An 11,874-nucleotide genomic window follows, 5' to 3' on the forward strand; every position below is an offset into this window, starting at 1 on the left:
AGTATACTTATTTATTTGAATGAATATTTTCAGAATCTTGAATATGCCCAAGGACATGTACGTAATTCTTTCAACAATTTCAATAAAGCTTTCATGCCAATACTTGAATCAAACAAAATAGTTCAATACTTTAAAAGCCTTTTCGAAGTACAACTCAATGCCAGAAAAACAAGGTGAATGACCTTTGTAGTATAAAACCATCAAACTCTTTTATAAGACACAAATAGTAGTCCAAAAGCTTAAATAGAATAAAACATGCTATAAATCATTTAATAAAGTAATCAACAAAGTGATGCCTGAATAGTTTGTACAAACAAAATATGCACACTATACAAAACAAAATGACCAAAGGGAGTAGATTCATCATTCCATAACAATATAAGTATACTCAAGCCAAAAATGTCAAAGTCCTTCTATCAAACTCTAATCATAATAAATATCCCACATTTAACATTAACATCATGGCCATAAACACAAATACACAAGTTAGGATTTAAATATCATTACTCAATCATGTTGTCTCTCTTTAAGTGCCATTCGGTCATTCAAAGACTTCTTAGTTGAAATAATATGGTAACCTTGTCATCTCCCATACTTGAAAAGATTAAAACCAAAGAGACATAGGCAAGCTTGAACTTAACTATTCTTATAAACCTTCATTCACATCTTCTACTTCTTCTAATTCTAACATGATGATCCATCACTATTAAATTTCCAAATGCATGGCATCAAGGCTAAACTTGAATGCACAACAAAACTCAACTAACCCCGTGACCCATCATAAATCCAAGCATCTAAACCCCTATATAAATTCACTAAAGGTCTTCACTCACAAGGACCCCTAAATTCTTTTATCATTAATCAAGCAAACTACTCGGCACCAGAAGAAATTCACCCTCTTACCTAAATAATAATCCAAACTCCAAAGCATCATCTATATTCCACAATTTAACTTTTCCATAGGATTAACTCTATAGATTAACATAACAACTATCAATACTAACTCACCCTAGCATCATTGAAATTAGACCAATCCAAAATATAAATCTAGAACAAAAATTGAAGAAATCATATTGATGCTACAGTAGATCAACCTAAAGTTATACCGATACACTATATTAATTACTAGATGCCATCACCTGAGCATATACACCTCTTACACAGGCATTCCCATACTGTGATCATCTCATCTTTAACACCGACATTACTACCCCCACCCCCACATTTCATTAATATTCAATAACCCATCACAACATTTCTCCCATAATTTTACAAAATTTGCACACCCATCAAGTATCACTACCACCTCTACATGACAAAACATTTTCTATTTTTAAAGCTTCCATCGCCAATAATATCTCTTCCTTTTTTCTTTATCAAGTCCTCCAAAAATAACTTTAATGTATCTAAGCTTCTAGCCTTAACCTTCACAAATCTAAGACTATTTTCCATTCCTAATGTAGATATAGGGAAATAAAATCTTCTTTCACCAATGTACCAATCTATACCAACAATTTCACACACCTCATATAAGCATACCCATGCCATTAACATTAACATAAAAAATCTCACACATAGCATCATCTCTAACAATCCATAAACTCATATCATCATATTCTAACAATCATGAATATATTCAATTGGAATGGAATAAGGGTTGTCTATATGTGCATATTTTATTTCTGCTAATGCTACAATAACATCAACCCAAGGTCACTCCAGAATTTTAAGAGGGGATGTAAGAGTTTCTAATATTACACAAACTTCTCATCCCATAGGCATCACCTATATTCTCACATCAACACATGCATAGATGACCTATAATTCTAATTTAAGATAAGTTCTCCCTTCGCTCTTCATTTATAAGAACAAGACAACACTCCATTCTCCACAATTCAATACTACTAAGTTCACCCTCTTTTGTGTTTCCTTTCTATGCATAACCTAGTCATCAAATTTTTTTTCAAGCCTCTAGACTCAATAAATTACCAACATATCCATGTGGTTGGGTTTCAGCCCATTTGGGCTAGATGAAATAAAACTTGGGCATTGGTCCAAGTTTAAATGAAAAAAGGGGGAAAAAAAGAAGCTATGTCAATAATGTGAAAGGCAAGTTGCAAAATGGTAAATCTAGAGAATGGTTATTCTTAATGAATTCTTTTTTCATTGGAGAGGAGGTAGAGAGTAGTGTGAGTGTGTGATGAGTGGATGAAAAGTTCTACTACACTATAGCAAGAATTAGGAAAAAAGAAAAGCTTAAGAAGAAGAAGAAGATAAGAGGCTAGAGTATGAGATTTGCAAGAGAATCGGAGAGCATTTGGTGCCGAATTCCGGGATGCTAATTCTTGAAAGGAGATCTCCAAATCTATCGGTTTGATCTCTCTTTTATCACTTCTTGAAGTAATGCATGGTATCCATCTTTGTGTCAAAGATGATGATGTATGTGTACTCTCCCACTGATTATCCATATCATTACTCTTGTAAACGTCTAGTTAGCTAGAGAGAACCCCTTGTAACTCCATTGTTGACATAGTAGATGCATATTTAAAAGGCTCTAAGGAGTCCCGTGGGTTTTCCTCGATTCGTAGGGTTTCCGCACTAAATCGATTTCTTGTATGGTTTGTATGCATTTGTCGTCGTCTTTGTAGTTTTTACCTACTTCAAGATCACAAAGAGGGGTTATATTCGCACTCTTGAGGGTTGTATTTGACCTTAGAGGGTCTTAAGCCCATATAGAGGTCGCATGAAGTTGTTTAGGATGCATATGGGTGTCATAGGGGGCATATGAAGGGCATTTGAAGGCCATATAAGCAATTCAGAAACTTTTGCCTAGGTCATACGAGGTTCATACGGCTCGTATACAGACTGTATAGATTTTCCCAAGAATTTGCACTAAATCATACGGCCAGAATCCAGGCCGTATAGAGGTCGTATGCATAAACAGTAGATCGCTACATTAATATGACTGCAGTAACTTTCGCAGAATTTTTCACTATTTCAATGCAGGTAACCCCGACACCATGGTCATCTTTCTCACCTCGTATTTAAGCACTAACACTCTTCTAATCCTTATTAACTCTATCATCCTCCCAATCTTAAACATCACCTCCACCCTTAATTCGCACAACTATGTCCCCAAATACTTGTATTCAACTCTTAGAGGTAATTTATCAATTAAACATCTAGTGTGGATCAACCATACACCCAGATTAGCTTACAAACCAACACATAAATTCAAGTATAAACTATACATCCATACTCTTTTACATGGAAGAGAAAACAAGAACAATCGAAAATAATCACAACCATAACGAGAAAGAGAATATATATATATATATATATACATAAATATTATGATTTCACACAAACATGAACTTATAAGCTAGAATAGCATAGGGATCATTCAAGAAGCCCAAAGAAGTTACAAAGCTAATAATGTTTAAAGAAATAAAAGAGAGTTTAACCCACTCACCTTGCTTTTTCTCCTCCGCCTTACTCTATAGACCTAATGAAAACAAGAGAGATAACAAGGACATGAAGGATCCTAACTTCCCTAGGGTTAAGATCAAGAAATAAAATTTGAAATTTATATAAAGCACAAGGTTACTTACCCTGTAACCATTAAATGGATTAGGGAAGAAGATGAACAAAGAGAGGACTAGGGTTTGCATCCCATTGAAGGAAGATAGCATTGGAGGAGGAAAGGGATGAAGCTTTTAAAGAAAGTCTCATGTTGCTATAGTGTTAAATAAAATCTAAAGTGCTGGCTGAAAATACTACAATAGCATGCTTAGAAAAATGAGGTTATAACATTAAAGTTTGGAAAACTGTTATGTTCTACATTCGTATTTCTTGTTAAATAGTTGGTTTAGAGACTTGTATTTGATAATTATCTCACTTTGATGTTCAAATAATATAGAATCTATATGTTTTGAAAAACTGTTAAAAATCCGTGTTTCTGTAAATCATTATGGATGCAAAAACCTATCGTATATTACCCGTTGATATTTGGTACATGTAGATTTATATTATACTCTTTGATATACACAAGGGTGGAGCCAGGAATTATACATAAAGGGGGGAGGGTGGAGCCAGGGAATTATAGATAAAGGGAGAGGGGGAACTACAATCTTAAAAATCAATAAAAATTTTGTATATATTTAAAATTTAAAAATAATACAGATAAACTTGTATTTGAAAGTGATATCTGATAACTTCTATTTAAATTAACAATATTTTTTAATAAATAATTTTTTTATTTATTATTAAATTATAAATTTTACTTTTTAATAATCTTCAAATCCCTAAATCTATCGCATTAATCGATTACAAATATTTTAATAATTTTTTTGAAACTCTAAAAAAAATCACAAACTAAACTTGAAAAAAAAAATTTCACAAACAAGAAAATAAATGAAACAAACAAAATTGGTCGAACTAAAAAAAATTGCATAACTTCATCTCCTTTGAAAGATGGGCTTTCCGGCGAGAAATTTGAAAGGTTATTTCACAATTTTATATTTTATTATGATTCGGGTTATGAGCGTGTGTATATATATTAATATATATTTCTTTATTAAAAAAAAAAAGCCTTACCCTGAATCTCAAAGGGTAGACCTCACCCGCGATAGGGGGCGACCGGCCCCCTTGCCCTCCCCACCCCCTCTCCTAGATGTACATATAACTCTGTATGCCCCCGATATATATTTTAGTAGATTGCTTATTGCAATGTCAAGCTCATAACGTTATTACCAGATTAAGAGTAAGATTTTCAAACGGATAGCTAAGCACTAGCAGTGGTTGCCAAGTAGTAGAAACAGTCCTAGCCTTGACTATATTAGACTGTATCTTTGATTTGCTCTTTGTTGTAGTTGTGAGATCTTGTGTACATTTATTGTTCTTGTTTAAGTTTGTGAGACCTTATGACTTGGAAATTGTTATAATCTTTGATATTATGTTGTTTTGTTAAAATATTCTCTAATATATTACATTCTAAGACAGGTTGATGAGGCCTTGCATGTTTACTAGGCTTCTATTTCTGGGGTGTGCGGCCATCAATCAGCCGTCAAGCCGATTTCACAACACGACAATATTCAACATGTAATTACTTCAGTTATGATTTGTAATATTTTATTATTTGATAATTTTTTAGATTTAGATAAAGGATAATAAAACTTTATATATTCCCTCTAAATTGTGAAATGGCCATTATATTAAATATTTCAAAAAGCATACACCCATAATAAACAAAAAGGTGTATAGGGATTATTTTGAATATTTTAAAAATATAAAATAGAAAACAAGTATTGAAAAAATACAAAGATAAAAAGAAAAAAAAAATCAAACTTATATATATTCACCTCATTTATAATTGACTTGAGCTGATTGATAAATAGGTTAAAAAATTATTAAAAATTGCATTATTTTATATAATTAATATGATTTTATCAAATAATAATTTATTATTTAGAGAACTAATTCTGTAATCTCTTTGTTTGAAAAGAAAATTGTTAAAAATATATCAAATATATATCAAAGCGAGTGGAGTTAAACTAAAATTATTAAAAACAATATTACTCTATGTTATATATGCATTAACCTACTTTCTTTTGCAATGAAACTCCGACCGGTTCATTCTTTCATGGAAAGTTTGGATAATAATAACTGAAATCACATTAGCTGTCAGAATATTATATTCTAAATTACATGTTGTTTAGTTTGCTATGACGGAAAAATATTATATTTATATTTTTATTATTTGATTTAGTATAAATTGAGGAGTATAGTCACCGAGATTATCCCATTACTTATTATTAGCATTAATTATTTAATATTTTTTATAAAAAACAATTTAGTCGAACCAATTTATTAAATTTAAATTATTTAATATATATATATATATATATCTTTAATTTTATGACTCAAAAAATATTTTTATAATTAATTATACAAAATATTTACTTTATTAAATATTTTTATAACATTTTTAATTATAAAAATATTTTATAAAAATTTTACAATAATTTTATAATTAAATAGGAGATGATTTTAATGGTGAGACTAAGCGGATGCCACTTTACATGTGGGTCACTTGTAAGTTGTGTTATATCTGCTTACTTAACCCCTAAAACTTAAAACATAAAAAGAAGAGAAAATTCATTTAACTCCACTTTGCTTTCAATCCAAATATAGCACAAATATAATACCTATCCATTAACTGTGATATTAAACAATCAAATCCCCAAACCTATTCCTTCATTACAACACAACATACCACTGTCATTATTAATTATTAATAATCTCTATATAAATATATATATATATAAATAAATAAAATAAATAAATAACATATCACACTAACTGATCACCCAGACATACTTACAACAAGAATACCAAAAAAACACAAACACAACTAACCCAATTCTCACATTCCGGCCAGCAGCCCCAGAAGCTGCCTTCACATCGCCGCCATTGATCGGATTATCGAAATTTGACGGTATCACAGTATCGGGAACATTATCACTATTATCAGCACTATTTGGGGCCGGAGAATCCGGCACCGGATTCTTTAAACTTTCCGGCAAACCTTGACCATGTGTCACATTAATCTTGAAGTGTTGGCCATGCTTGCATTGCTCGCCGTCATAGTTACCGGAGAAAAAATAGTTCATTCCTTCCTTTACAAGCGGCACCGCCATAGTGACCGCCTCCGTGCTCACCTCAGGCTCACCGGCCGACCAGTCAATGGTGTCATCAGAGTCTGCGTTGTTGTAATCGCAGTGTTTGTATATTGTTAAGTTGTAGGTTTGCACCACCGTATGGTTCTTGTCTGTGTTGAAAACTGCAAGTGAAAATAATTAATTAGTGAATATATATTAAAATTTTTATAACGCGCTGGTAGCTTAGCACACCTGTCTATGGGCCAGACCAAGGCTGAGTCCATAATGAACAAAATTTAAATTTGCCCAAACTGGATCCGGTCCATCTGAATTTGATGATTTTCAACCATGACCCGCCCAAATAAATTTTTTTATCAAATAATAAATAAATTATAAAAAAATCAATCACATTAATATTGAATATAACCAAATATTATTTTACAAAGCACATTAAAATTAAAATACAAAATGTAAATTCTTATTCAATCACAACAAATTCAAATCATTATAATCAATGACAATTCAAACCATTATAATCAATGACAATCAATATATATATATATATATATATAAATATTATGTAAGTATATACAAAACTAATTAATAAATATATTATATAACTCAAGCCGAGTTGGCCCAGTCCCTGATTTTAACAATAAAAATCAGACCCGGTCCTTTTTAAAAATGGGCTCCCAATTTTTAGGCGAACCTTCGGGTTTTGGGCAAGTAGCCCATTCCATAGGTAGGTATATAGCTTAGTGGTATTGTCCTCATTGCAAAAATCAAGTGTGAAACATTTAAAAAATTCCGAGTCCAAGACTCACTCGACATAGTGGTGGTAACTAATCCTTGGTTGTGAGTGCGAACTAACTGTCCAAATCCGTGTAACCGAGTGAGGGTGCGTGGGCTATATAATTAATTTCTGGCCGGTGTTCACCCCTCTAATTAAAATAGTGATTGTTGCTTACGTCAAAAAATAAACAAATAAATAAATAATTGAAAAACAAAGGACAAAATTTATTTTTCATATGTTATTAACGAATGTAGCTTTGGTTTGATTAATCTAATATGATTATTGAAAGCATCATATTTGTATTTATTAGCCTAAAATGTAAAAAAATAAAAAATAAAAATAATAAAAAATAAAAAAAATAAAAAAATAAAAAATTGGACTTTATCAATAAATAGTAAAATGACATATATACATGCATCGATAGTGCAATTTTATTTAGGATCGTTATAAATTATTGTTGCAAACTTGCATATTTAGCTTATGTCTAAATTACAAAAAATTATAAATTACAAAAAATAAAATAAAATAAAATAAAAATAAAAATGATCTATTTATAATTTTAGATTTATTTCTCTCTTTAGTCAGACAGAGGGTTCACTCTCATGGCTTATCTATATTATTTTTTTAGAGAAAAGATACATGCATTTAAATGCAAATAAGTACTGCTAATTTTTTTTAATTAATTAGGACTATAAATTGTTTGAATCTCTTAATTTTACATGCCATTTTTGACAGATTTATCCATATATACACATAAAAATATAAATTAATCTTGAGTTTGTCTGAAAAAATCAGCAAATGATTTCCATTTTCTATTTCAATTAAATAAAAAACACTCAAAAAGACCCTCAGAAACATCTAAAATTCATGAATTATCCCAACAAATTCATCAAAAACAAAAAATAAATAAATAAATCAAATTGACATCAATTTCGAATTAAAACAAAAGGAAAACAAAGGAAAAAAAATGCAATTAAATTGAAAAATTAAAAAATAAAAAACTTACTGAGATAATCACCAAGACTGAAATTTTTTCCAGCGGCCCATTTCTGATAATTTACTTTCGGGTCCTTGAGATTATCATACCATCCATGAGAGTCCCCAACTGTGTAGTTCTTGTATCCATGAACTCCTTCAAACCTCATTGCAAGAACAAAACAAGAGATTAACATGAGAATTGAGATACTAATTTTCTCCATTTTTTTTTGGTTTTTTTTTTCTCTTTTTTTTTTTTCTTTGGAGATTTGGGAAAGAAGAGTTTGGGAACTGAGAAGAGAAGGTGGGAGAGAGTGAGTGCGGAGTTTTCTTATCATGCTGACAGAATAAAACCATGGATTTTGTTTGAATTACAGATATGCCACTGCTTTTTGTTTGGCTCTCACTCCTCTGTAACAAGTTTGGAATATTTCTAATCTTTTTTTTTAATCAATACACTTTCTAGAAATGTCTTTAATTGTTTTTATAATTTATTTAAATTTTTTTGAATAAATTGTATTCAAAGATGTTTATAGGGAATTGCAGAAATAAGTGTGACAGAACACCAACATTAATATAGAGACATTAATATAGAGGTATGAGAGACTATCACAACATAAAAAAACAGTAGAAAAACACAAAGGATGAGTAAAAAAAAGCACTCACTACAACAATAATTTTCATGAATGGAAAATTTTTTTTTAGGATAATTAAAAATAGAGGACTACCCGATGCCCAAGTTATTTATTGTCTCCCTTGACCTCTACACTTGCATAGGGTCTAGAAACTTCAAGCTGTATTTGTCAGTGGCTCCAAATTTTTTTAACCTCGTTCTCTATCTCGGAAATGGTATTCAACCATAGAAGGAACACATGATTGATGCTGATTGTTCATGGAAATAGATGCCAATGGAAGATTTTTTAAATTAAAAATATATACCTTTAATAATTTTTGATCTTGTTCTCTATAAAAATTTTGATGATAAAAACAAACAAAATTAATCTTCGAAAACATTCTCCGAGTTTTCTTAACTCTTTCCAAATCCAATCATTGAGTACTAATCTCCTCTTTTTTTTCTATTTTAGTGGGTAAAAGAGGAAATCAATCATTGACTAGTGTGGCACCTAAGTAAATGTATCTAAATAAGGTGGCAATTTGGAAGGGATAGTGCTAATCCCGAGGCAAACCAGAAGATCTGAGCCTTGGGATTTGCTGTCGGTGGCTCTTTAACATGGGATCACGCGATGATAGCTGGATGATGAGGTTGACACTACTTCTTGTAGTAATGCATAAGGATTCGGTGGCTTTTGGTAGGATTAGCTATACTTATGAAAACACGAAACAGGAAATAATTCCAGTTAAAATGCGCCACGTTAACTTTATTGTGAGGTCCGGCGATTGAATAGGTTAAAATTGTGTTCTGTGTTTGGTGTGTTTTAGCTGATGGGATGTTCTTCTCATTTGATATTATAGTTGGAAGAAGCCACATCCACTCATTTGAGAGAGAAAAAAATAGTGAGGTATTCTGCTTAACAAACTTTAACTAATATTATAATGTATCACAATTTTTAAAAGAATTTTTTAATTATGAATTACTTAAGTCAAAATAATATTTTAGTGAAATTTTAATGTTTTAACATTCATGGGATTTGGACAAACTCACTCGGGTCTTGCGTTTCAAAATTATTTGTTTTTAACGTATTTAATCGATATGAATTCAAGGTAATGTAACATGTGTATGATGTCTCAAGTGCCATGTTAAAATAAAATAAAATAAAAAATATATATATATATATATAAATAATTATAATAAATATTTTTTTAGGATTGAAATGAAATTTTTTTTTTGACAAATGCAACAAGCATGCAACAGTGAGGGATATGCACACAACAAATAATTGAATATAATTGAATATCTAACTGTGTACACCCTCACCCTATGGTATAATGATTTGACTGTAAATCTGTTTTTATATTAGGGATTCTATGGCAACCTATGTAGAAAGACCTTCACTGTCAATGCACAGTAAATCTGTATTTACTATGCCAACCCATTATCTGTTAGGTTGGCGGATGTTGGTTATATAAGTATTATTTCAGAGTTTATCTAATATTATATATATATATATATTATTTGGGAAAATGTCACTTTGATTTATAAACTATATAAAAATGTATATTGTGATTCATCATGTGGCCTTTTTATTTTGATATGATTTTTTATTTAAAAATCTAAATTAACATTTGAGTATAGTCCAGGAATTAATATTGGAACTTGACTTATTTATATATATATATTTTTTGTTATTTACCCTTATATATTATTAGAGATTGGTTCAACTTTTGCGAAAAGTTGATTATTTTACCACACATATATTTAATTATTTTTAGATGTACTATGTAATTCTATTTTAAAATCATTTATCAATAGATCTAATGTAAGTAATAAAAATATAGATTAAAAAATTTAGATATATAAATATTAAAGAAGGATTAAAATTTAAATAAAAAGTTATGTAAATTCTTAATGAAAAAATTTATTATTGTTAAGTTGTTCTATATTATGAATGTTAAGTGAATTAGATTACAAGAGAATAGTAAATATTTTGATTAATTAACTAAAGACACAGCCTTTTGTGAAACTAGTTTATTTTATAGTTGAAGATTACAACTAAGAGATGCGCATATATAACATTATATATGTTATTTATGAGTGGATCTTACTGTCTCCGAATTCAAACAAAACATCTCAAAGATTTGATAATCCAAAAGCTTTAAATGTTTTGATATGGAAAACACAGTGGGGTTGTTTTGGGATGATCTTCACATGCACCAATGTTACTTTAATTTATTGGTTGTTATGGAAGCCATCATGGGGATGTAATTGTTTATTCCTTTGAAATTTTCTTTCCCCATCTTAAATATATATATATATATATACTTTAAAGAAATTGTAAATTTTAAATTTTTAAAATTAAATCTAATAGGTTTTTGAATAATTTCAATAATATGTTTTAAAAAATAAGCTAAAAAAACCCAAAAGCTTTAAAAAACGTTTTTTTTTTTTTTTGGTGCTTAAATGCTCGTTGGCATTTGATAAGATTCCTTCAAAGCTATTTTGATGAATAAAATAACTTTGGGTCTGCTACAATAAATATAAAAAAATTGCCGATTTCTTATATTGGGATGAAAAATCATCACTTTTTTTTTCTTTTGATTTTTTTCTCTTAATATTGTTTCTTAAGGTTATTTTATCAATAAAATTCAATTCAATTTATTGAAATGTGTTTTATTAAAAATAAATTTTAAAAAAAGTTTTATTTAAGATATATTTTGAAGGTCTTTATATATTTACCACAGAAACACTTCTTAGGATGTTAGCTTTTCATGATTTTAGTAAAATTTAAAATTTAATATAAAAACCATATCTATGTTTTCATGTTTTTC

At 29.7% G+C, this 11,874-nt stretch overlaps 1 protein-coding gene across 1 annotated transcript; it reads right to left on the bottom strand.

Moving 5' to 3' along the window:
• Positions 1 to 6,189: 6,189 nt before the first annotated feature.
• Positions 6,190 to 8,738, bottom strand: LOC120273018 (blue copper protein-like). The gene is made up of 2 exons (XM_039279652.1): positions 8,459 to 8,738; positions 6,190 to 6,841 (listed from the first exon to the last, which is right to left on the bottom strand). Exons 1-2 carry the CDS (start codon positions 8,649 to 8,651, stop codon positions 6,357 to 6,359), a joined length of 678 nt encoding a protein of 225 aa, XP_039135586.1. The 5' UTR covers positions 8,652 to 8,738; the 3' UTR covers positions 6,190 to 6,356.
• Between the last annotated feature and the right edge of the window lie 3,136 nt (positions 8,739 to 11,874).

This window comes from Dioscorea cayenensis, chromosome 12 (assembly GCF_009730915.1).
Source record: "Dioscorea cayenensis subsp. rotundata cultivar TDr96_F1 chromosome 12, TDr96_F1_v2_PseudoChromosome.rev07_lg8_w22 25.fasta, whole genome shotgun sequence".
In the NCBI taxonomy this organism is placed as follows: Eukaryota; Viridiplantae; Streptophyta; class Magnoliopsida; order Dioscoreales; family Dioscoreaceae; genus Dioscorea; species Dioscorea cayenensis.

Excerpts from the sequence above, each read along its gene's own strand:
- LOC120273018 (XM_039279652.1), bottom strand. The coding sequence starts at position 8,651 with ATGGAGAAAATTAGTATCTCAATTCTCATGTTAATCTCTTGTTTTGTT. Across the intron at positions 6,842-8,458 it reads CAGTCTTGGTGATTATCTCA|TTTTCAACACAGACAAGAAC; the intron begins GTAAGTTTTTTA and ends TTTCACTTGCAG.